The following is a 25,031-nucleotide window of genomic DNA, read 5'->3' as shown; positions in this document are numbered from 1 at the left end:
GGATATGTTATTTTATTTAATAATTATATAATATGTACATATATGAGTGTAACACATTGCACCACATATATAATTTTTGCCAATTAAAATCAAATAATTGAAAATAAACCTTCCCCCAAGCTGCTTTGATAATAGAAGATTTTGGTTCCAGAGATTATTTTGGCTGGTAGGGTAATGGTATTTTAGTGTTTTCATGGCAAAATATCTTTAACCAGGCTGGCTGGCTATCTATCTATCTATCTATCTATCTATCTATCTATCTATCTATCTATCATCTATCTATCTATCTATCTATCTATCTATCTATCTATCTATCTATCTATGCATCTATCTCTCAATAGTCAAAATTGTCTATCTGGAGTCAGAGGAGCAGAACGAGTCAGGCAGGATGATGGAAGGTGGGGGAGGAGATAAGATAAATCTGGTTCTAGTGGGGATAAAATAAGGAAGAAAGAAAGCAAGAGCAGTTCATGGGCAGGTTTAACGGAGGAGCCAGCCAGGCAGCTATGGCGATCATCTCTGGCATGGGGACCCGGAAGTTTTCTCTGGGAGCACCAGCACTGCTTAGTTTCACAACAGTCACCCTGGAGGACCCCTATGTCCAGGCATGGGTGACAATGTCAGTCCCTGATGTGGGAGTCATCACAACACTCCGCTCAGCCCATTCCAGTCTGTGTGGATATCTCTCCAGAGTGGGTCTGGGCCTCAGGGCCCACGCCCTGTGTACTCAGTCTCCTGGCTAACCCCGTCAGAGTCACACTGCTTGAATAAAATATTATGAAATTGATGTTTTGGTGAGATGAATCACGAAGTATCAGTTGGACAGTGTGACCTCGAGTCCTTTCCCTACTTGTCTCTGGCTGTGCGACCTCAGGCAGACCATTTACCTCCCATTTACAGTAGGATCTCTCCTGTGTCAGGAGGACCAAGCCAACTACTGCAGCTCTCTAGTGAGGTGACTTCAAACAGGTTCACAATGTAGTGGAAACTCACAACTCTGTCCCAGTACAGGGAAGTAAATGACCGTTTACTGATTGCAGCTTCCATGTATAGCTCTATAGACTGAACAGGTCTGAGATGGAAACTACTGCAGTAATGATTATGAAACATCAATTGACATCTATTTTTTCCCTTGTTTAGATGACTTAAAGTTAGCATAAAGAATAATGGACTCTGTTGTGGCCTTTTCATATATAGGTGTCATGCTTGGTTCTACTTTGTCCTTCTCCCCCACTAGCCCCAATTGTTTTCCCATCTTCCTGGGTCCTCCTTTTGCTGGTGACTTCACTTTGAATAGACTTCCCGCTTCCGTTTTCATGGCACAAGCATCTGCAGTTTCCTGGTCCCGCCCTGCGAGTTCTTCCTTCTCTCCCATGTTCTCGCTTCTCATTTCATGGCCTACACATGACATTTATTGTTTTCAAAGTATGAGACACTAAGCTTCTTGTATGAGTGGCATTGCCTAGTCCATGTTATTAAAGCCTCTTCTGTAGATACTGTTAATTATGCCCATTTTTCTAAAGGAGGAAGCAACATCCGGGAGGCTTAACTAACCCACTTAAAGGCAAATAAATACTAGAGTCGTGTGTTTCTTGAGACTATAGTCGTTCCACTGTCTACCTGAAGCAGTAGGAGAGGCAGTGTCATTGTGCTCATTCAGATTTTCACTATTCTGGCATGCTCTGATGGTGTTCTACTTCTGTCCCGGTCTGCAGGAGCCCTTGCTGCTGAACTGGCTCAGTAGCTTTTGGTTTTGAAGCATCGTGAGCTTTCTGTGCCACCTTTGCCTGGGATCCCCCCCCCCCCTAGGGGGACATGGTGACAAAAAGTTAGACACATAGACTTGGAGAATTGTTCTTAAGATAATCAAATCCTCTTCTGCAGAAATGGGATTAGGTTAGGATATTATTATAATAATTATTATTATCATTTCGCTTTTCTGTGCATTTTAGTTACTGATTTGCAGTTTTGTGGCTAAAATGCAAGGCAGTGCCCCAGAGCTTGGACCACAGCTTTTGACAATTGCCACATCTTAGATGTAGGGGCAGTGTGAACCTGTTATGACTTATATCATCCTTCTGTGTACAATTGCAGTTTTTCTAAAACTAGTTTTTCCGTGTTATAAAAATAGCTAAAAATTCAGTTTTGCGGTAGTTTTATAAACATCTTTTTAATGCTGATGTTAAGTTTTAATACAAATAAAGTGTGGGTGGCCCAGAAGCCTCCCCATTTTCAAGGTTAGGCAATGGCATTGGCTTCAAGAGCCTAGCTGGTAGCACATAGGAACCCCTGAGAGAAGGAAGGGGACATGCTTGCAAATCAGCTTTCTGTGGCCCCTGCTGGAGTCTGCCCTCTGCTAACACTTCAGCCCATGTGGAAAAGAATACGGGCTGTCAGAGACAGAAAAGCAGTTAGAGACTCTGTGTCTTTTGAATGGAAAGATATTCATGACACCAAGATAGATTTGTTTATCTTTAGTGCTCAAGAAAAAAATTTTAATTTTAATTTAATTTAAGTTTTATTATTCTATAGTTAGTGTGTGTGTGTGTGTGTGTGTGTGTGTGTGTGTGAGAGAGAGAGAGAGAGAGAGAGAGAGAGAGAGAGAGAGACTAAGGATGTTTGCATACCATGATTCATGTGTATGCAAGCTAGAGGACAATCTTTTAGAGTTGTTTCTTTCCTACCATCTTTATGTGAGTTTGGGGGATCAAACTCAGGTTGATCCCCAATCAGGCTTGGCTAGCAAGTCCTTTTACCCCACTGAGCCACTTCACTGGCATCAGGAGGGTTTCTGTAAAAGGTCATAGTGGAAAACACCAAGGTAGTCATTCTCTTCTCTTTCTCGTTAGTCAGTTAATCGAGGAAATGTCTGCATGCTACCACATGGCAGGCCATGTGACGTGCCAAAGGACAGATGCTTAGCTGGTGCTCAAAGGACTGTAGTGAAACAGGTGTTTGCTAGAATGACCCATGCAGTGTGCAGACAAGGTCATGCTGGTGGGGGGTGGATGGTGGCAGCAGTAAGTATGTGCCCCTGGCAGCCCATCCTACAGTAAAAGCCTGCTTCCGACTGTCCCACTTTCTCACATCAAGCCCCATTGACATCTGTGAGGCACATCAGGCAGCCAGAGTCCAAAGGTCTTGACTGAAATATTTTATATTTTTAAAATACTCGCTGAATTCTGAAATAATTTAAGTTTTCTATATTTTTTTTTATTCCCTGGATCCCTTCTGTATAATAAACTTCAACAGCAGGGCTCTCCAAGGATCTTAGGAAGTCATAGAATAAACCGGGTGAAAACTCATCAGGCCCGTGACCACACAGCTGGCCTGTGGGAGGCAATGTTGTGTTTCAGTGGCCAGGTAGCAAACAGAAGCAGTCAAGGAGGAGGGTCCCAGTGTCTCCTCCAAGGGCACACTGCACTGCTTTGCCCTCCTTCTACCAGGCTCCATATCTTAAATGTTCTGCCCCTCCCAATCATACCACACATTGGTGACCATGCCTTCACCATGTGGACATCAGTGGACATGTTGATCTACCTGGACTAGGGGCCCTTTCCCTCTGGGTCTGTTGTATGTGAACTGGAATGAACTCTATGATTCTTTTTGCTTTAAAATTTTTAGATTAAATAATTTTTCTAAGGCTATCAGATAAACAATTTGTGTGCCATATGGACGTTTGCTCACACATTTCCCAGAAAGTTATATGGCTATCTTACAGGGGAATTTATTAACTAATTCATCACTCTGGCTTTGATGGTACTGTCACGACCCACACACTGTGACTGTGACTAGCTTTCCTTTGCTGTGTGTGTTCCCATGTCATCCACAGACCCCCACCTGGATCCTATTAAACACTCCCATTGTAAAAACTGAGTTTCTTTCCTGGGGTTTCTATAAAGATACACAGGATTATTTTATCCTACCATATTTGGTACATAATATATGCTCAGCAAAACTATTTTTCTTCTATTTATATTCTGCTATTTTGTTATATTTACGTTTCCATTAGAAGTCATTGTTGGCTTTTCTAATTCCAAACAATCCTACTAATCAAATTTAAAGTAGTGAACTGAAGGTTTTCGATGCAAGGTCTCACTGATGTGGGAGTGTCATATATCAATCTGTTGATTTCATTGGTTAAGCAATAAAGAAACTGCTTGGCCCTCATAGGTTAAAACATAGGTGGGAGGAGTAAACAGAACAGAATGCTGGGAGAAAGAAACTGAGTCAGGGAGTCGCCATGATTCTCCCACTCCAGGCAGATGCAGGTTAAGATCATTCCTGGTAAGCCAGCTCGTGGGCTACACAGATTATAAGAAATGGGCTAGTCCAGGTGCGAGAGCTAGCCTAGAAGAGGCTAGATAGAAATGGGCCAAGCGATGTTTAAAAGAATACAGTTTCCGTGTAATTATTTCGGGTAAAGCTAGCCGTGGGAGCGGTCGGGTGCCGGGGACGCAGCCCGCCGCTCTTATTTCAACAGTCTCACTATGTAGCCCTGGATGTCTCGGCATTTCTATGGTCCAAGCTGTTTCTAACTGATGCCCATCCTCTTCCCTCAACTTCCTGAGTGCCATAGTGTCTGGCTTTTGTGGATGTTTTTAAACAATCTTACCCCCAGCCAAGTAGGAAGGTGCACAGGCAAATTAAGCTGGAAAAGGGAAAAGCTTTAATCTTTGTATGCATGCCAGGGAGTGAATTTAGTCCTCTGTGCATACCTGAAGATTATTTAAATTTTTTTAAGATTTAATTTTCTTTTATGTTTATGGGCAATTTGGCTGTTTGTAAGTCATGGTACATAGGTACCATGAGAAGCTGGTTTTCATGGAAGCCAGAAGAGGTGTCCCACTCCCTGAAACTGGAGTTACAAATGATTATGGACCACCGAGTGAAGGCTGGAAATTGAACCTAGGCTCTCTGGTGTAACATTAGGGCCTGCTCATTGGGGTTTCTGTCCTGCCCGGTTCCCACAGCCAGCAAGTCCTAAAGAAAATCACACAGAGATCTCCGTAAGTTATAAAACTGATTGGCCCATTAGCTCAGGCTACTTATTAGCTCTTGTAGCTTATATTAACTCATTATTCTTATCTATATTAACCACATGGCTCAGTACCTTTCTTAGCGGGGAAGGTCACACCTTGCTTCTTCGGTGGTCTGGGCTGGACTAGAAGGAATGGGCTTCCTCCTTCCCAGAATTCTCCTGTTCTCATCGCCCTGCCTCTACTTCCCTCTTCCCATGATCCCCTTTCTACTTTCATCAAGTACATACAGAAGACTAGAGTAAGAGAGGAAGTGGAGGATAGAGTGTAATATCCCCGTTGCAGGCAAGTAAAGAAAGAAGCAGGAGCTCATTGAAGCATCCATAGCTCAGAAAGTGCTGGCCTTCCAGGGCTAAAGACAAGCTGTTCCCTCTTCCAGCCCATCCACCATCTCTCATTTCCTCAGAAGTGATTTCTGCTAACACATGAAAGTCACATCCAAAGTTAATGAGTACCTTGGCTCTTAAGTGTAGACAGGAAATGCTTATCACCACACAGACGGGAAATTTGTTACTCTTTTTATATAAATAATAAAACGTGATAAGCCAATATTAGGAGGTGAAGTAAAGTCCTTTTGTAACCTGAACCACCTTAGGGCCGACCACAGAAAAATCCCTTTCCTGGCATACTCAGTTTCTGCCCGTGGTGTTTTTTCTGTCAGCCAGAGGCAAAGCAAAGCTGTCTTTAGCTATGCTATTGTTAGACCAGTTAGATTTCAGCATAACAGATTCTTCAGGTCCCTGCACTGAAAGTTCCCTCATAGCTCTATTTGCAGAAAGATGGATATAATTTGTGTTTGACTTTTAGACACATTATAGGTGTAGATTTCTCTTGTAGGGCACTTGGTATTTATTTGTTTTATATAGAGTAGTAGTAACATCTTCCCTAAAATTATTTAAAATGTTTACTATGTAAATACCAAGTCCTTAGAAGATACCAAAAAGTTGACTAGATACTGCTGTGGCGTGGACTTTTTTTTTTTTTTAATGAGGTAGTTTCTCATTATGCAGCCCTGACTGACTTACTATATACCATCACCAACAGCACTGACATAAATGAGTTTAACCTTTTTATTGCAGCATTTATTTTTCCATAAATACATATGTTATTAAAAATAATAATTTGTTAGTTTTGAAAGGAATTTTGGGTGATAGGTGAAAATTAGTCTAAAATTCTTTTGTTTTTGAGATAAATGGATTTTCAAAGACTTGATTGGGCATTAAGTTTTTATAGCTAAAAATATTTTTCTTTTACTAATGAAATTGAGTATACATATTTCCAGAGAAAACAATAATTAAAATGCTTGGAAAATATCACCAAGAGAATGAAGAAAGCTTCATGTTTTAAACATGCGGTAGTGTATGTGCCAGACTCTCATGATGCAGAAAACACACTGGATTTACAGTCACAATCTTGGAAAGTCAGGTGTGAAGGCCCATGCCTATAATCTTGCACCTGGGAGCCTGAGGCAGGAACCTCCCAAGGTCTCGGCCAGTCTGGGCTACACACACAGATCTGCCCTCCTTTTTCTTCAGTTAGAATCAGAACACTTGAGAGCCTAGCTGTGGAATTAATGAGTTATTGATGGAAGAGTCTACTGCATGTTTTTATGAAGCAATCTTTATTAGAATGTAGTTCTGCCCCCATGGGCACATGGCTATAACTGCTTTCACTCTACAGCAGCAGGGGCAGATAGCAAAGCACACATCTGGGTCCTGTTCTAGGAGAAAGAAGAGAAGTCATCAGAGGGTAGGAAATGATCTTTCTTATCACTTCCTTCCAAAGTCTACGATAAAAACTAACAGAAACAAACAAGAGGAGGCTGGAGAGATGGCTCTGCAGTTAAGTGCACTGGCTGCTCTTCCAAAGGTTTGATTCTGAGCACCTACATGGCAGCTCACAACTATCTCTAACTCCAGGTCCAGGGGAGCCAATGCTCTCTTCTGGCCTCTGAGGGCAACACAGGCACATGGGTCACAGATATTCATGCAGGCAAAACCCCAATCATCGTCGTCATTGTTGAAGTAGTAGTAGTGGTAATGATGAAAAATAAACAAATAGTATATATGAACAATAAGAACCAAAAGTCAACAAACTAAAAGAATAAAAAATTCCTGAGCCAGTTCCCCTGATGTGGGAATGGTTTTTCAAAGGATGCACGCTGAAGGAGAGCCTCTGTCTTGTTTTCTCCACTGGGCAGAAGCTTAAGTTGCCTTTGGAAATCCTTCTCTTTGTTCTGCCCACTTTCCTGCCATTCAGGTTCTGTGCAATGCTGAGCTGTCAGTAACTCATCTCTCTTCAGTTGTGGAAACTGTATGGCAGTTGCTTTGCATCCTTCATTTTGGTCAAAATGAAAATGTGTAAAGACTCAAGGCTCTCTTTGATCCTCCTGAAGGCTCCTCCACCAGCATTGGGGAGGAGCACTGGGGTGGTTGGTGAATCAATGACTGTCACACTGTGAGCCCAAACTTCGGCGTTTAGTTGGGGGATAATTACACCAACACCCTGGCACTCTAGTTTATTCCTTTGTTGGTTCCCCTGTGCCTCTGAGATTAGATGTAAAGTCTTTATTGCATTTACTTTATTTTTAGTTATCCAAGCTGTATTTTCACATTCCAATGAGAAGGTATGTCTGAAAAAAATATATGATCATTACTATTCAAAACTCAGGGTAGGCGAGGTCTGAGCAATAACGAGAGAAGAGCACTGGGTAATTAGCGATGACTGCAGATGTGTTTGCGAGGGTGCCTGGCAACCACGCTCTGACTCTGTTCTGATGCTTTCTGACCTATGGTTACTCTCTGCAAGACTGACTAATTCATTAGTACGTGAACCGCATGTTCTCATCGATGCAAGGTTGTTGTTCTTTAAGGATGAATGCTCAAACCATGAAGTTAGTGTAGAGTAAGTTTCTGTTCTTAATCAACTTTATTATTAGACATCTTTAGTGTAGTTTTCATTGTCTGATAGAATTACGCATGACTCAAACAAAACTACATCTTCGAATAAACGGTCCAGCTGGGCAGTGGTGGTGCACATCTTTAATTCCAGCACTCAGGGAGGCAGAGACAGGCAAAACTCTAAGTTGGAGACAAGCCTAGTCTACAGAGCGACTTCTAGGTCATCCAGGGAACACAGAGAAATTCTGTCTTGAAATCCAACCAACCAGACAAACATTCTCCCCTCAAATCATCCAGTCCAATGTGTAGCTGCTAGGTCTGTTTTTTTTTTATCCCATCTGTTACTGCCTTGCCCTTCTTATGTTTTCTGGTTTGGATCATTGCATTAGAACAAAGAAAGATGAGTGATTTGTTTAAAGGTTCCTTTAAACTATAAAATTTTCTGAATTTTGGTGCCTCTGGGTTCTATTCACAGATAGGTAAAATCAGTGTGTTACTGAGGTATGACTTAATTCTCGTGAATACTGAGTTAAGATCAATGTATAAGTGTGTAAGTGAGGTGTGAATTAATCCTTGTTTTAGGTGGAGACTGCTCATTTGTTTCCCAACTGCCCAAACCCAAAATACTCACTCAGGAACTGTATTAATTAAAATACTGTTTAGCCTATTAGCTTAGGATTCTTATTTAACTAACTCTATGTCTTAAGTTAACCCATTCCTATTATTTTGTATTTTGCCATGAACCTCATGGTTTACCGGTAAGGTTTTGGCCAGTGTCTGTCACCTTCGGCGGCTACATGAAGTCTCCTTGACTCCACCTACTTTCTCCCAGTATTCAATTTAGTCTTCCTGCCTAGCTCTATTCTGCCCTGCCATAGGCCCAAGCAGCTTCTTTATTCATTAACCAATAAAAGAAATACATGTACAGAAGGACTTCCACATCATCTCATGACGACTGAGTTAAGACAAGTGTATAAGTGTGCAAGTGAGGTGTGACTTAATCCTGTGATACTGAGATAAGCTCAGTGTATAAGTGTGAAAGTGTCTAAGTGAGGTGTGACAATCCTTGTGAATACTGAGGTAAGATCAGTGCATAATTGTATAAGTGAGATATGACATAATCCTCATGAACACTGCCCTCCCTGTATTACTTTGCTTTGGCTCAAATGACCCTCTCCCGTTTAAAAATGCCACTATTCTCTACACTCTTTATTCCTTTTACTGTACTGAGAATAATTTTCACTGTAATTCTTTTTCCCTTCTATCGCTTGGGTAATTTGCTTAGTTATTAGTTTCTTATTTGCCACATTAGACTGTAAATTCAACATGGGCAAGAACCCACGCTAGTTTTATTCACTATGTGTCTCCAGTTGAGAATAGTCTCCGTTGCATAGTTGGTTCAATAGAGGGTTGCCAGAAAATATTTGAATTTTAGATGATTTATTGAATTTATTAAGGGATTAAATTAAAAATTATGTTCTTGTAAGTTTCCTAAAATTTAAGCTTAATAATATTCTTGCAAACAATGGGCATTTTTTTTGGTAAAGTTTTGCTTAAGTAGTTTGGAGATTGAAGACACACTGTAATAAATGGAAGAACATAGCTAGCATGCCTTGTAGTAATTGAAGACACCTTCCTCCTTGGATCAGGACAAAGATATGTACATCTGTGCTTGCCACTTTCCTATTGCACTGGGGGTTCTAGTTGGATCACTGTGTAGGAAGGGAAATAAAGGCCATTCATGTCAGGAAGGGAGAACGAGAAGGGCTCTCTTCACACATTACATATTTTTCATGGAGAAAATCCCAAGACATTCATTAGAAAAGCTTCCCTAATCGAACTACTGAGTGTGCTCAGCAGAACTGCAAAATAGAAGATAAATATACCACAACCAACTGTATTTGTATACATCAACAATGATCCCAGAACAAGCTAAGGAAAGAGTTCCATTAACACTGGCAGCAAGAGAATGAGAGTCTTAGGAATTTAACAAACGTGTGCAAAGCATGTATTCTGAAAGCTATAGAATATTGTTGAAGGACAAGCTCATCAGAGCAAGGATTTCACTTAGGTAGAGGAGTAACTAAAAAATATTGTCATGCAAAATGATACCTACCGCCAACCATAGTTACAACAATACATCAGATTCAGAAAGTTGTGGGGTAGACCATGTGTTCTCACAACAAAATGGTGTGTGTTGATTAATGCATGTTAATTAGCTTAATTTAGCCACTGAGAATAATATACATATTTCAACATAACACACTATACATGATAAATGTATACAACTTAGACTACTAGAAGATATACTTTATACTCAAAGACTGGAAGAATTGATATTATTCAGTTGTCAATATTTTTCAAATTGATGGATAGATTCAGTGCAAACGACATTAAAAAATTTCCAATAGTCAAAATGGTATGAAACTACTGGCTTAAAAGAGATAAAAGTATTATGGAAATAGAATTGGGAACCCAGAAATAAGCTTACGTACTTGCGATCAGTAGAGTATTTTCATGTGTTGTGTATGTTCATGTGTGTTCATATGCGTGTGAGTGCACATGCATGTGTGTACTTGAGCGTGCTGGCTAGAGGTTGATGTGTGTGTGTGTGTGTGTGTGTGTTCCTGACCACTCTCCACTTTGTTTCCTAAGACAAGGTCTCTTACTGAACCTAGAGCTGGATAGTCTAACTCAGTGGTTCTCAGCCATCCTAATGTTGCAACCCTTTAATACAATTCCTCATGTTGGGGGAGGGGGAGGGAAATGGGAGGCAGTGGCAGGGAAGAGACAGAAATCTTTAATAAATAAATACATTTATAAAAAAATAAAAATAAAAATAAAGATTATTCAATGGGAGGAATGAATAATCATTCTTACAAGTCACTCTGGGACAGGCAGATAGGTTCCTGAGGGAGAATTAAATTTACCCTTCATATCATATTCAACAAGTGCAAAATGGATCAAAGCGTAATATACAAGACTTACAATATTCCTAGCAATAAGCAGACACACAAGTCATTGTGCTCTTAGACTAAACAATGTAGGCAATAGTGGAAAACAAATAAATTGGGTTTTATCAATATTAAAAACTTTTGTATCAAAGGACAACATCAAGAAAGTAAAACAGATATCCCATAGAATAAGGAAAAATATTTGCAAATCATAGAACCGCTAAGGCAGCTGTGTCTAGTATAGTTAAAAACCTATAGATCAATAATAAAAAGAACAATATGCAAATATGCCAACTTTAAGAAATGGGGAAAAGATGAATAGACATTTCTCCAGAGAAGGTTTCCAACCAGCTCAAACAAGCAGAGGAAAAGACATCTGATGTAATTAGTTACCAAAGGAATTGGTCAAAGCCACAGCAAGAGATCCTATCACTCACACCTGTTTGGCCACAATCAAATATTGCCTCTAAAAGCTGTTAGTAACAATGTGGAGGAATAGAATTCCTGTGCACTGTTGATGGGAACATCAAATGACGTAGCCACTTTGGAGAACAGTTCAACGTATCTTTAAGCATATGATCTGGACATTCCACTCCTAGGCACGCTTCCAAAGAAATGAAACTTATGGCCACATAGGCAAGGCATTCTATTTGGATTCTCACAACACTATTCATAATATCCCCAGTGTGGGCGTAACCCCGTGAGTCCATCACTTGCTGTATGAACAAAGAACAAGGTACGAATCCAATGCAGTGTCGTTTGGCTCTCAGCAGAAATGAAGAATGAAGCCATGCTCTAACATGGACAAGCCTGGAAAACACGCAAAAGTGGCAGGAGACTGGGACATGTTTTATATGACTCCATTCGGACCAGCTAGGGAAACCCGTGGAGCCGGTCAGGGATTTACCGTGGGTGTGGGGAAAGTTGGGAGGATATCATCATGATGGTTGCTCTTCCTGGTGGGAAAGCTCTGGGAACGGCAGGATTTGAACAACAATGAACACAGGCAGCTGAAAGTTGCTGAGAGAAAACAGATCTTTTCTGAAGGGCTCCAAGGAGGGCTTTGCAGTTGGCACAGGCCCAGATCTGTGCCACGAACAGGAACTGAGTGTGGACACCTGATGCTGACGTCTTCGCTTGCAGCTTATTTTTGGTAACTGAAAACGTTAATGAGATCCCATTGCTGTCCTGTGAGTTTCCTCTACAAAAGGCCCAGGTCTGCCCCCCACCTCTGTGGCAATTTCTTAAGGCGCTTTCCCCTCCTGTTTCCCAGAGCCAGAAGATGAAGTAGCTATCTAAGCATTTTCCCATTGATCTCTGTGGTTTTGTGGTATTGACTCAGACATCTCTGCTAGGTTTGAAAGCCAAAGATGAAACGATATCAATTTGATTTTGAAGTCCCTGTCACGACACAGCTGGGCATTGGTCCTCATGCATCAATTCAGCTGAGTTCATCAGAAACCTGGAGTGAAAAGCATGGTTGTTCTCTCTGAATGTTGCTTTTCATCACCTTTCTTCCAGTGCCTGAGACTTCAAATCCTTGAGATTAGGCTGCTGTGTTTCTCTCGGGGCTGCCTGTGTTGGCATAGCTGATGCTGTGTGACGGGCTGATGAGATCAGTTGGGTCTATGAGGCCTATGTATGGACCACATACAGGATCTAACCCAAAGGCAGTGTGGAGGCAAGATTTTTGAAAGCATTTTAATCATTCCAGCAAGGTCATACTAGAATTCATAAACTTTCTCCATTGCTTTGGTTCAGTGTTCCCATTTGAGCTATGCAGTAGCTGTTACATGACAGAAATTAGAGGCCCCTGAGGACCCCTTTGAACACTGTATTCTCAGACTAAGAGCTCTAGAGGGGAAACTGAGTCAGCTGCTTGGCAGCAGCCATGTGCCAGGCTACTGCTCTGTCAGGAAAAGTCTCAGGAAAATCTCTAAAAGTTCCTGTGTGACCCTACTCTGCCTACAGGCCTCTCTTCCTGTACCGGAATCGTGTACCATGACAGTTTTACATAAAGAGAAGGGGGGTGAGGAAGGGAGGGAGGGCAAGGGAGGAAGGGAGGGAGGGCAAGGGAGAAAGAGGGAGGGAGAGATAGTAGATAGATAGATAGATAGATAGATAGATAGATAGATAGATAGATAGATAGATAGATAGAGAAGGGAGAGAGGGAGAGAGACGAAGATACACACAATCCCTTTTAGTATGAAGTCCATTGCAATTTGAAGGTATGTTATGGAATATGATGGGTGGAAAGAAATATTTTTTTTCTCTGTCTTAAAACAGTCACACAATTCTAAGGGAAGGGATTCCGTTAATTAATCCCAGTGCTACAGCCAGCTGCTTGCCTTTGAAAGGGCTCCTGAGACAGTGAAGATGAGACATTCCAAACTGAAAGAGATGCAGGTATCTTACACTGTTATTCTTTGTATGATGCACAGTTTAGGGGAAGGTGAACTTACTGTATTTTCTATTCTTGGACCATTTAATAGTTGCCAGCATTTAAGTTTTGGATTTTTAAATTAATCTCTTTAGTTGTTCTGCCCTGATGGTAATGGATACTTGTTCTCTAAAAGAAAATGTTTGTAAAAGATGGTGGGAACCTTAAACAATAATTTATCCTGGGCCAGAGGCAAGAGGAAGGCTTTTATTTTTGTGCTGTAAAATTAGAAGCACAGTCTTTTTATAAAGCTAAGTAAATGTAATTGATTTGTCTTCTCTACCACTCCAAAAGTGTGGTGTGGACACCATCCCCTCTTCCTTTCTAAGACCCGTGCACAGTGATAGTGTAGTGTGGACACCATCCTCTCTTCCTCCCTAAGACCCATGCACAGTGGGTAGTGTGGTGTGGACACCATCCTCTCTTCCTCCCTAAGACCCATGCACAGTGGGTAGTGTGGTGTGGACATAATCCTCTCTTCCTCCCTAAGACCCATGCACAGTGGGTAGTGTGGTGTGGACATAATCCTCTCTTCCTCCCTAAGACCCATGCACAGTGGGTAGTGTGGTGTGGACATAATCCTCTCTTCCTCCCTAAGACCCATGCACAGTGGGTAGTGTGGTGTGGACATAATCCTCTCTTCCTCCCTAAGACCCATGCACAGTGGGTAGTGTGGTGTGGACACCATCCTCTCTTCCTTCCTAAGACCCGTGTACAGTGATAGTGTGCTGTGGACACCATCCTCTCTTCCTCCCTAAGACCCATGCACAGTGGGTAGTGTGGTGTGGACACCATCCTCTCTTCCTTCCTAAGACCCGTGCACAGTGATAGTGTGGTGTGGACACCATCCTCTCTTCCTCCCTAAGACCCGTGCACAGTGGGTAGTGTGGTGTGGACATAATCCTCTCTTCCTCCCTAAGACCCATGCACAGTGGGTAGTGTGGTGTGGACATAATCCTCTCTTCCTCCCTAAGACCCATGCACAGTGGGTAGTGTGGTGTGGACATAATCCTCTCTTCCTTCCTAAGACCCGTGCACAGTGATAGTGTGCTGTGGACACCATCCTCTCTTCCTTCCTAAGACCCATGCATAGTGGTATGTTGTATTAGCTACTTCCTGCTTCTCTGCTAAAATACTATGAGCAAAGCACTTTACAGAAGAGTTTCTTCTGTCTTATGGTTCCCAAAGGATAAGGTCCATGAAGTCAGAGTGGAAGCATGACAGCAAGCTGGAGGCAGCTTTCACATCTCAGTCATGAGTATGACGGAGAGAGAGCACACTGGGCATGGTGTGAGGCTTGAAGCTCTCAAAGCTTGCCTCCAGTGACACACTTCCTCTTGCAAGGCTGCACCTCCTGACCCTCCCTAAAAGCGCCACCAACTGGAAACCAAGTGTTCAAATGCCTGGCACTGTGGGGGACGTTCTCATTCAAACTCTCACAGATGCCAGCACTTCTAATTAAACTGAGCCCTGAACAGAAGTTTCTTCTCTGTATAAGACCTACTCTTGTTGAAATCCACAAAAGGTTGAGAATGAAATGAATTACTATAGAAAAGGTAGTTAACAAAATACCTGACAGGTAATTGGCATCAGTGTGTGTGTGTTTTCAAGTGTATGCATGCGAGTGTGTATGAGTATGTATTTGAGTATTGTGTAAGTGTGTATGAGTGTGTGTGTGTATATGCAAGTGTGTGTGTGTGTGTGTGTATGAGAGAGAGAGAGAGAGAGAGAGAGAGAGAGAGAGAGAGAGAGAGAGAGAGTGATGTGGGAGATTGTTCTGTATATGTGTTGCTTTTATTGGCTAATGAATAAAGAAACTGTTTTGAGTCTATAGCAGGGCAGAACAGAGCTATGCAGGGAAAACTAAACTGAATGCTGGGATAAAGAAAGCAGAGTCAAAGAGAAGCCATGTAGCTCTGCCAGAGGCAGAAGCCAGATGGAACCTTGCCAGTAGGCCATAACCACATGGTGATACACAGATTAATAGAAATGGGTTAAATTAAGATGTAAGAGATAGCCAATAAGAAACTAGGGCTAATAGGGCAAATAGTGATTTAATTAATACAGTTTCTGTGTAGTTATTTCAGGGCTGAGCAGCCAGTAACAAACAAGTGGCCTCCTATTACATGTGTGTGTTTAGGAAAGACAGAAACAAACACAGCAGGCAGTGGCCAGTATGATGCCAGGGCTAGCGTCATGTACTGTAGAAACCCGTCATTCTTAATTCAGTGACAGCACAGTGGAGCTCTCTGAGGAATGAACTGTTGCTTCCTTTTCCCCTCTTTCCTTCAGTTCAGGGTTCTGTGGATGCTAGGAAGGCTCTCAGCGCAGGCATATTATGTGTCTATTTACAACTCTAGCTAACAGTGGCATCAAGAGGAAAAGTTCATTTAGTTTCTGAAACATTCAGAGATTAAGTGACTCTCAATGAAGTTGTAGCCCTAGCTTTATAAGGGCAAGGGAGATCATACCCTAAGTAAAAACGTCAAGATCTGCTTGGGAAGAGTGGTACCCCAAGAGAGCAACTAATGCATTAGTTTCCTTTAAAGATGAGTATCCCAAAGATTTCCACCTCAAGATGGTAGGGCATTCCTAGGACGCTTATCCCAAGGCAGAGTCTTCTGCTGTGTCAATGCTGAGCACCTTAGTGATATGTATTTTGATATTACATATATGTTACAGACATGTATTAAAGTATTACATACATGTATTCTATATGTATTATAATACTACATATATGTACAGCTAAGTATGTGAGTGTTGTAATTAAGGACACACATGGCTAAGTATCAAAGGTTTGCTTATTAAAGAACATGTACAAGTTTATGTTGGGCCACATAGGCTGCTTAAATTCAGTCTCATTCATTAAAATTTGCCTGATTAATCTTTATATGTTTGTGCAAATGTATCCAATTTATTGATATTAAGTGTATCACAGCAATATTCACAGTTTTAAGAATGATAGTGATGATGGGCTGGTGAAGTGGCTTGGCAGGTAAAGGTGTTTGTCATTCAGCCTGGGGACCTGAGATTGATCACTGGGACCCATGTGGTGGGCAGGGAGAATCAGCATCCACAGTTGTCCTCAGACCTCCACATGTGCCCTGCGGCTTGCACACACGCACACACACACAGGCACACAAATATAATAACATTTTTTTGTTTGTTTTTAGGGACAGGGTTTCGCTGTAGCTTTGGAGCCTGTCCTGGAACTAGCTCTTGTAGACCAGGCTGGACTTGAATTCACAGAGATCTGCCTGCCTCTGCCTCCCAAGTGCTGGGACTAAAGGCGTGCATCATCGCTTCCCGGGCTAATAACATTATCTTAAGTAGTGGTGGTTGTAATGACAGCCCAGTGTTTCTGGAGTGCATGTGGTGGGTCAGACTCCGTTCTCCGGTCTTCTTACGTCCTAACGCATTTGCTCCTTACAGTTCTGTGATGATGGTATTATTACTGTGCACACTTGACAGGAGGAGAAAAATCTGAGTTCTGGAAATGCTGCAAAATTTACCAAGGACATACATCTTGCAGGTGGCAGAGCAGGGTTTTATCTTATTTGGAATTCTCAGACACCAGCAGTTGCATGGATCTCTTTCACCAGAACTTAGGTCTTTGGATCCTGGGCTGGGAGCAAGCAGCATTTCCCTTCTGTCCCACCCCATTCTGCCCTTTGCCCTCTCCTGCAAGCATGCCAGAGACGTTCTTCAGCACAGATTGATGCACCCCCACCCCATCCCCGACACACATAGACACTATGATACCCCGAGTTCTAGGGATTATGGTACCTAGGGAGTGCTTGAATCAGAAGCTTACAGACCACAGAACAGTCCCCTAGAGGGCTAGACAAGAGGCAGTGTCAGGCAGAGGCTACCCCTGGGGCACTGGGGAACAGGGTGTTGGCTCTTTGAGGTCTGGGGTCTCAGGAAAGGGAAGGAGGGTGCCAGAAAAGACCATGATATTACGTTCAGACAGCTGGTAGCAGGACAGTAACTTCGCCCTAGAGGACCTGCTTTTGTATTTCCCCTCACGAAGAAAGTAGAACCATCAGAGAGACCAAGATGGTGGTGTGGGGGTGATGGAGGAACTGGGCCACCAGCCCCAAGATAGTCCAGACATAGCTACTTAGAAGTACCTGGGAATGACTCTCACATGAAATGTGGACACCTGGGTGTTGATGATTAGCTGGTTACTTTGAGTCCCTTTATGGCATTGTTCTCCCCTGGCTTTCCTCTTGCCTCTGTCTGGGTTTCAGCTTTCTCTATGGGCACACCTCTTCATCATAACCCATTAACACTGGTTCTCTTCAGGGGCCTTTCTCCTTTCCGCACTGCATCATCTGAGAACATCCTCCCTCTCGGATTGAACTATACCAGAAATCTCTCAGCATGGCTCTGCTTACAGCTCCCAGTGCCCCATGGGAGGCCTCCACCTGCTTCTTCTCTGGGCCCCTCACACTCCTGTCCGCAGCAGAGATCGCTAAACTGTTGTCTACACATTGTCTTCCTCTCCGGGTCCCTGTTCTACTGAATTTCAGACACTAGCTTTGCTGCTCTCCCTAGCCTCTTATTTTCTGTGCTGTTAGTGCGGTGCTTCCCTGTGGCAGTCCTGGGCCCTTGCAATCACCCTTCTCACCACTTCAAACTCTAGTTCTCACTCCATCAAGGCTATCTTGTATCTCACTTCAGCAATGGCCTTCACAACACAGAACTCTCACCCGACCCAACTCAGAATTCCCCAGTGGCCTCTCATTGCTCAGATACATAATCTGAGCCTCTTTTCCTGGTCTCTTATGGTCTCACTTTTCCTAGCCTCTCTTCCTGCACCCCATCACATCTTGCATTGAACACTCTTGGTATTTTTGAAGTGTCGTGAATACCCAATGCCATGACCTCGTGCCTTCACGTGTATTTCCTTTTTCAGATGTTCTCTCTGCACTGGTCCATTAGATACATTCGGCCTCTTCTAGTGAATACCTGCTGAAAACTGCCCCGTGAGAGCTCTCCCTGGCCTCTCCCAGGGGAGACTCAGCTCACCTCTCCCCTGTGTTTTCCTAGCACCTTGTAGAATTATTTTACTGAGATTTTCTATTAGCATGTATGTCTCTCATTTAATTTGTAAGGGTGGGGGTGGCGTAATCTGACTGTGTCTTTATTTTTTCATTGTTTAAAATAAAGATTCAGTTTTGAAGTGTGTTCACTCATGTGAATGCCGATAGCCTTGATGGTCCACAGGGCCAGTTCTCCCTGGACTAGGGTTACAGGTGGTTGTGGGGCTGCCCATTCCTGGGAATTGAAGTTGGGTCCTCTGCAAGAAGAGTGTGTGCTCTTAACAGCTGAGCCATCTCTCCATCCCCATGTCTTTATTTTTCTACAACGAAACATAATGCTTCCAAGTAGGTCAGTGGTCACAATTTTAGAGGAAAGGAATAAGTGTAAGACTTGCTTGGTCTATTCAGGCTGATGAAATATGATTGCCATGCACGGAGTGGTTTGTGAGCAGGAGGGATGGGTTTCTCACAGTTCTAGAAGCAAGGAGTCCAAAATCAAGGGGCTGGTGGATTTGGTGTCTGGTGAAGGTCTGTTTCTCATAGACGGGACATTTGCACTACACCCTTATATGATGGAGAGAATAGGGCGTGCTCGGGTCTCTTTAGTTAGGACACTAATCCCGTTCATGAGGTGTCCACTCTCTGAATGCCAACCCTTTGGGGGGGTTAGAATTTTAACATATGGATTCAGGGAGATGTAAGCACTCATGCCATGGCAGTAACCACGGCCCACTTTAGGGAACGAAGCGTTTTCAGGAGTTCAGGAGCGCCTCTGTCCTGAGCCTCTCATAGCCCAGCTACCTTTGCTTTCATGGCAATTACCTTTCCTCTATATTGATACCTCCTGTGTGCGAATCCTAGAACATCAGGTTTCGTTCGCCTGGTTCTTGAACTTGATGTAGGTGTGAGCATGTGCACATTTTGTTTTTTTTTCCTTGTGTCATCTTTGTAAGAGTCATTCACTTTATGTGTGTTTGGTTACACGTCTTCCTTTGTGTTGCTGTATAGCAGTGCTTTGTGATAGGAATATTTCATGTATAATGTGTCCATTGTGGGATGTTTTCAGTTGAGGTCTGTTAGGATGGCTTGTGCATACCATGGGTTTCTTTGGGGGTATACATCTTGGAAGGACCTGTTTGTTGCAGGGTGTGTTTACCTTCAGTTCTTCCAGGTCATGAAGGACTGCTTTTCAAAGCTGGTCCTACTTCTAGTCCTCCACTGTCAAGAGTTTCCAGCACTTATATCTTGACCATTATGTGGCATTGCCAAACTTTAAAATGTTCACCTTCTGACTGGGATGTGGTGGAATTTCACTGTGGTTTTAGCCTATGTTTCTTCATTTGCTTAGGACGTTTGGATTTTCTCTTTGGTGAAGGGCCAATTCAGATTTTGTTTGACTTTCTCGTGATTTATTTGTTTTGATATTATTGCGTTGTAAAAGCATTTTTTTGTATCTTCTGGATTTGAATCCTTTGTCAATGGGTGTTGAAAGTTGTAGGCCGTAAAGTCGCACACTGAATATTGATGGACTAGAGTACATCTCATTCTTTACCCTTGTACTAACGAGCAAACAGAAACAGAACAATCAGAAGAAACAAGTAACAGTGGATGCTAGCACACATTAACGCCCTCTTCCTCTCTTCTTCCCAGGTGTCATCATTGTCCCCAGCGCTGGTGTTGGCATCGTCCTGGGAGGCTACATTATAAAAAAATTGAAGCTTGGTGCGAGAGAATCCGCTAAACTAGCGATGATCTGCAGCGGGGTGTCTTTGCTGTGCTTCTCAACCCTGTTTATTGTGGGATGTGAAAGCATTAACCTAGGAGGCATCAACATCCCGTACACGACAGGGTAAGTACCTCTGCGGAGCATCCTTGAAGAGCCCAGCTCTGTGTTGTTCATAGCTGGCCCAGTCCCTCCCTCCCACCTGCTTTATGTGCTTTGCCCCTCCACTGGAGCTCATGCTCCCAGAGGGTGGATGCCACAGGGTGTCACCTTTGTCTGTGTCCCTTTTGATCCTCACAGGGTGGCCTCTAGGGCGTTGTAATTATAGACAATGAGAGGATGCTTGTTGTATTAATTAAAATGGTTTTTTCCCCCTTAAGTGAGCTGTTCTTAATGACTGGAAAGGTAGCTCAGTCAATTGCCTGCCCTGCAAGCCTGAGGAACTTAGTTCGATCACTGGGAACCATGTAAAAATGCCGGCTGTGGTGGTGCACACTTACCATTCCTGTGCTGGTCGATGTGAGCAGACGCCTGTGACTGCCAGCGAGTCTAGATAATTGGTGGGCCCCAGGCTAATGAGAGACTGTTTCAGAAACCCAGATGGGAAGTTCCTGAGGAGCAGCATTCTAAGTGTGTGTGCACATGCATCTGTCCATACATGCACATCCATGAACTTGCACCTCACCAAAAGCTCATGGAATTTGTGAAATGCAGCCCTCTATGGCAAGTCTTGCTTCTGCTCGAGTCCTCCATCCACCTCCTTCTTCTCGTCTCTCCAAATTAAAGCAAACTCGATGATACCGTTTCTTTTCTTTCATTTGCTTTTCACAGAATGCATTTCCATTATGTTTCCCCTCCCCCAGCCTTTCCCAGCCCCTCCTCATCTTCCTACTCACCCAACTCCATGCTTCTCTTTAAAAATCAAAACAAAGCAATAGGACAAAAATGCCAGAACAAAGCAAAAATCTCACAAAAAATAAAAACCATGGAATCCAGTTTACGCTGTCCAACTCCTGGGTATAGGCTTGTCCTGGATTGCAGCTGGCACACCCAGTGAGACTTCCCTGGAGAAAACGGCTTTTCTTTTCCCAGCAGGTAGCAACTACAAATAGCTTCTTGGTTTGGGATGGAGCTTTGTGTCACTTCCTCTTCTCGATGTTGGGATTTTTGTCTACATTGTGCATGCTGTAATAACTTCTGTGAGTTCATATGTTGTGTGATCCCTGTTGTGTTGGAAGGATGCTATTTATTTAGAGTAATTCATCAACTTCTGGATCTTAAACTCTTCCTGGCTCCTCTTCCATATTCATCCCTGAACCGTGAGGGCAGGGTTTGATGAAGACATTCCGTTTAGGACTGAGTGCTTCAAAGTTTCTCACTCTCTACACACTGTCCACCCGTGAGTCTCTGTGTTCTTATCTATTGCCAAAAGGAACTTCTCTGCTGAGGGCTGGGCAATGCACTGATATATGGGTATTGCAGTGTATTACTTGAAGTAGTTATACTGCTATTTTCCTTTAGCAGAATAATAGTAGTTAATTTTTCCTTAGGTCTATGACCTATCTAGTGTCAGGTTCTTGAGCATGTTAGCAGTACCAGGAATGGGATCCTTCTCATGGAGTAGGCCCTAAAATCCAATTCTTAAAAGTGGTTGGTTACTCCCGCAACATCTGTGTCACTATTGTGCCTCAAGCTCACAGAGACCCTCTCTCTGCTTCTGCCTCCCAAGTACTGGATTATAGATGTATATAACCACACCTGATCAATATTTCATTTGGTTTTATGTATCCTTCCAAAATTTCTCTGTACATAACACTAAGAACATGTGTTTTGATTTTTTTTAACTGTTTTATACTTAAAACATAGCTTTGACAATAGATTTTCTGAGCCTTGTTATTATGGGCTAATATGTTTGGAATTTTTTTTCTACTTCAGGGCCTCCCATATTTCATTGGCTTTAAAGTCTCCTCCCCCACCCCCATTTACTTACAGTGAACTTTCCAGACTGACTGCACCCAGGCTAGCCTCTCTTGCGGTGTGTCTGTTTCCTCCACCATCCTCAATACAAAAATGGGAGGGTTAGTCTGGTGGCCAACGTCTACAATACAAGTTTAGTGTCTTGAATTTCTTAAAGTTTTCCTCAGAGAAAAGCTTTCTGATGACCTTCTGGGATCTGAATTGGAGCTAGTGGTTAGAGTATAGATGAGAGTCCATTCACGGCTTATCTTCCTGGGTGGGGGCCCAGTGTGTTCCCCTCCAGAGATCAGTTTTGCTCCCAGCCCGTCTGATGACTTTGAACTTAGAGTCTGGCAGAAATTTCTGTAAATCAGCAGCCAGCCTGTCTGTTACAGCTGTCTGCTTGCAATTATTATAACGCTTGGTGTCACTCTTTCTATTTCTTCAGTACCATCTAGAGGCTTTATTCCTTTTAATTCTAGTCCAATTTTGCTTTATTTTGTACTTTCAGAAGATCTGGAAGCCAGACTCTGTATCCTACCTGCTTTGGAACTAACGGTCCTCCCAAGTCTTCTGAAGTCCTTTGAATACCACTGTCCTGCCAGCCCAAACCGACTGCTCCTAGGTCCCTCGCAATGCCAGGGGACGTTATGTAATTGTGCCGATTGGCTCCATAACAAATTTATGAGTTCCAACCTTAGCAGGTCCTCATCTTCGCTGAATAATCCATTTTCTTAGTCACAGTCAGCTAACTTTTCCACACTTATAATGATGGTTCCTTTTTTGCCTTTTAATCTTTTTCCTCAAGTTCTTTTATCTTATCTTCAATTTGTTTTTATTAGTGGGCAACCAGCTCCACGTCAGGAAGGAAATGAGTTTCTACCCACTTTCCTTGAGAACTGTCTCATCTATAATAGTATTCTTTTCAAAGGCAAGTGTAACCTTCACTGCTTTCCAGCTGTGCGACACCCCCAACAACACATGCACACGCGCGCGCACGCACACACACGCGCGCGCGCACACACACACACACACACACACACACACGACCCAGTGTTGCTGCGCCTTCTCTTCCTCCTGCAGAAAGTTGATGAAAATGTCAATCTCAGCATGTCGAAAAATTAAAATAACACAGAAGGGAGAAAGTGAGATGTCACCTCCTCCCATTTCCAGCTCCTGCTCAGAGCATTCAGCTATTGTTAAACAAATGCTGGTTGTCCTTATAGGGTATTTAAGACTCACTTTTCCTTACACAGGGTGAAGCACTTAGTGTGTTTCTTTCTTGCTTCTGTTCTGTTTTCTTGAGATCCTTCTAAGCAGTTCCATCTACTCTTCTCGAATGCTGGTGGATGCCAGGCCTCCGCCAGTGCACAGGCACGCGACTCTGGGCTGCTGAATTTAGCGACAATGCCATGTGAACGTACATCTTAGTTTCTCAGTTCATGATGTGTGGTACCCCTCATCTGACTGCAATCAGTCAAGAATGAGCATCCTATTCAGGGACACTGGGCACTGCAGCTGGAACCCAGGATCCCAACATTTTGGACAGTGACTTTAATGACATTTTGAATTAACAAAAGAACCCCACAGTTTTCATGGAGAATTTCTTTGGCTTTCCATATGTTTCTAGGAAGATACTCCAAGAACAGGTTAGAATGAACAGTTTTGAGTGACAGGACCTCTTTGGCATAACACTTTCAGAGTGTAGGAAGAGGGAGAGCCTTATTGTCTTGGATAGTTTTCTTCCTCAGGATACGACCTGCTCAACGATGTGTGGTTGGCTATTTTAGTAGCATTAGTTTTCTATCTGTTCTTTAGATTTACACATCTTTTTCTTTCTTTTAAAATTTAATTAATTTATTTATTTTAGAGCCCAACCGCAGTTTCCCCTTCCTCTTCTCCTCCCCCCTCAATCAAACCGTCTATTTCTGTTCAGAAAGGACAGGGCTCCCACAACACATCTTTCTCTTTTAAAGATGGGATCTCTTTGTGCAGCCCTGGTTTGTCTGTAACATGCTTTGGAGACCAGGCTGACCTTGAAATCACAGAGAACCTCTCACCTCTGCCTTCCCAGTGCTAGGATTAAAGGGTTGCACCATCATGCCCAGCACACACTGTAATGTTTTATTTTATAAAGTAAGTAAAGAGATAAATAAAGGCGAGGGAACTCACAGTTTTAAGTGATGGGCTGAGAGTGTGGCCCAGCAGAGCACACATATGCCCTCAAGTCTAGCAGTTAACTCTAGTGTTCTAACTGTAATAAAGTATAAGGGAAATGTAATGGGATCTTCGGATTTAAGGTGTTGATGCACTTTCCCTGTGAAAGGTCCCAGTAGCTGCAGCTGCTAGCCTGATCCATTCCCAATTCAAGCAGTTACATCCCCAACACCACAATTTCCCTGCAGTTTAATTAAGCAATTGCCCTCTGTGGCTCATGGCTTGTGTTCTTCATCATCTTATAGTCCAAAGAGTTGGCATTTATTATGGTAATCATGATTAAGACTTAAATAAACGCATTGTGTAATGAGATTGACCACCTTCCCCACTCTACCTTCAAATAGTTTCTAAAAGTTGATTTAAATCTGATGGCCAGCTACATTTCCAACCACTACTGTCTCTTGAGACATCAGTTAACAGCTCTGGCCTTATTTCCTTCGGCCTATCAGGTGTCATCACTTTGAGCTTGCAGTCAAACCTGTTACATCATCTTCATGTCCTCTTCTGATCTTGTGACCTCAGTGACTGGGTGAAACTTTTTCTAGCGGTGTCTTCTTGAGCTACCAAGTGTCTGGAAAAGGGCAGGTCCCTGTTTGTGGCAGTGACTGTTGGACAGGACAAGCAAGTAGTAGGGATATTTCGATCTCAGTTTAGCAGCTGCAGCATCTAAGCTTCACAGTGTTTGTGAATTTGGAGCTCCAATTAAATATGGACGTTTCTCATTTTAATACTTAGGATTTCTGTAAGCTGAGAG

At 42.8% G+C, this 25,031-nt stretch overlaps 1 protein-coding gene across 5 annotated transcripts in view; it reads left to right on the top strand.

Annotated features, from left to right (window-relative positions):
• Nucleotides 1-25,031, top strand: part of Slco5a1 (solute carrier organic anion transporter family member 5A1) — a 128,025-nt gene that overhangs the window by 87,299 nt on the left and 15,695 nt on the right. For all 5 annotated transcript variants that reach the window (XM_075971389.1, XM_075971385.1, XM_075971386.1 and 2 more), the window contains one exon: nucleotides 20,032-20,230. In XM_075971389.1, coding sequence (XP_075827504.1) covers nucleotides 20,032-20,230 — 199 coding nt within the window. The remainder of the gene's footprint in view (nucleotides 1-20,031; nucleotides 20,231-25,031) is intronic.

The sequence above is a fragment of the Microtus pennsylvanicus genome, chromosome 5, assembly GCF_037038515.1.
Source record: "Microtus pennsylvanicus isolate mMicPen1 chromosome 5, mMicPen1.hap1, whole genome shotgun sequence".
In the NCBI taxonomy this organism is placed as follows: Eukaryota; Metazoa; Chordata; class Mammalia; order Rodentia; family Cricetidae; genus Microtus; species Microtus pennsylvanicus.
This window is presented reverse-complemented; position numbering and strand designations above follow the sequence as displayed.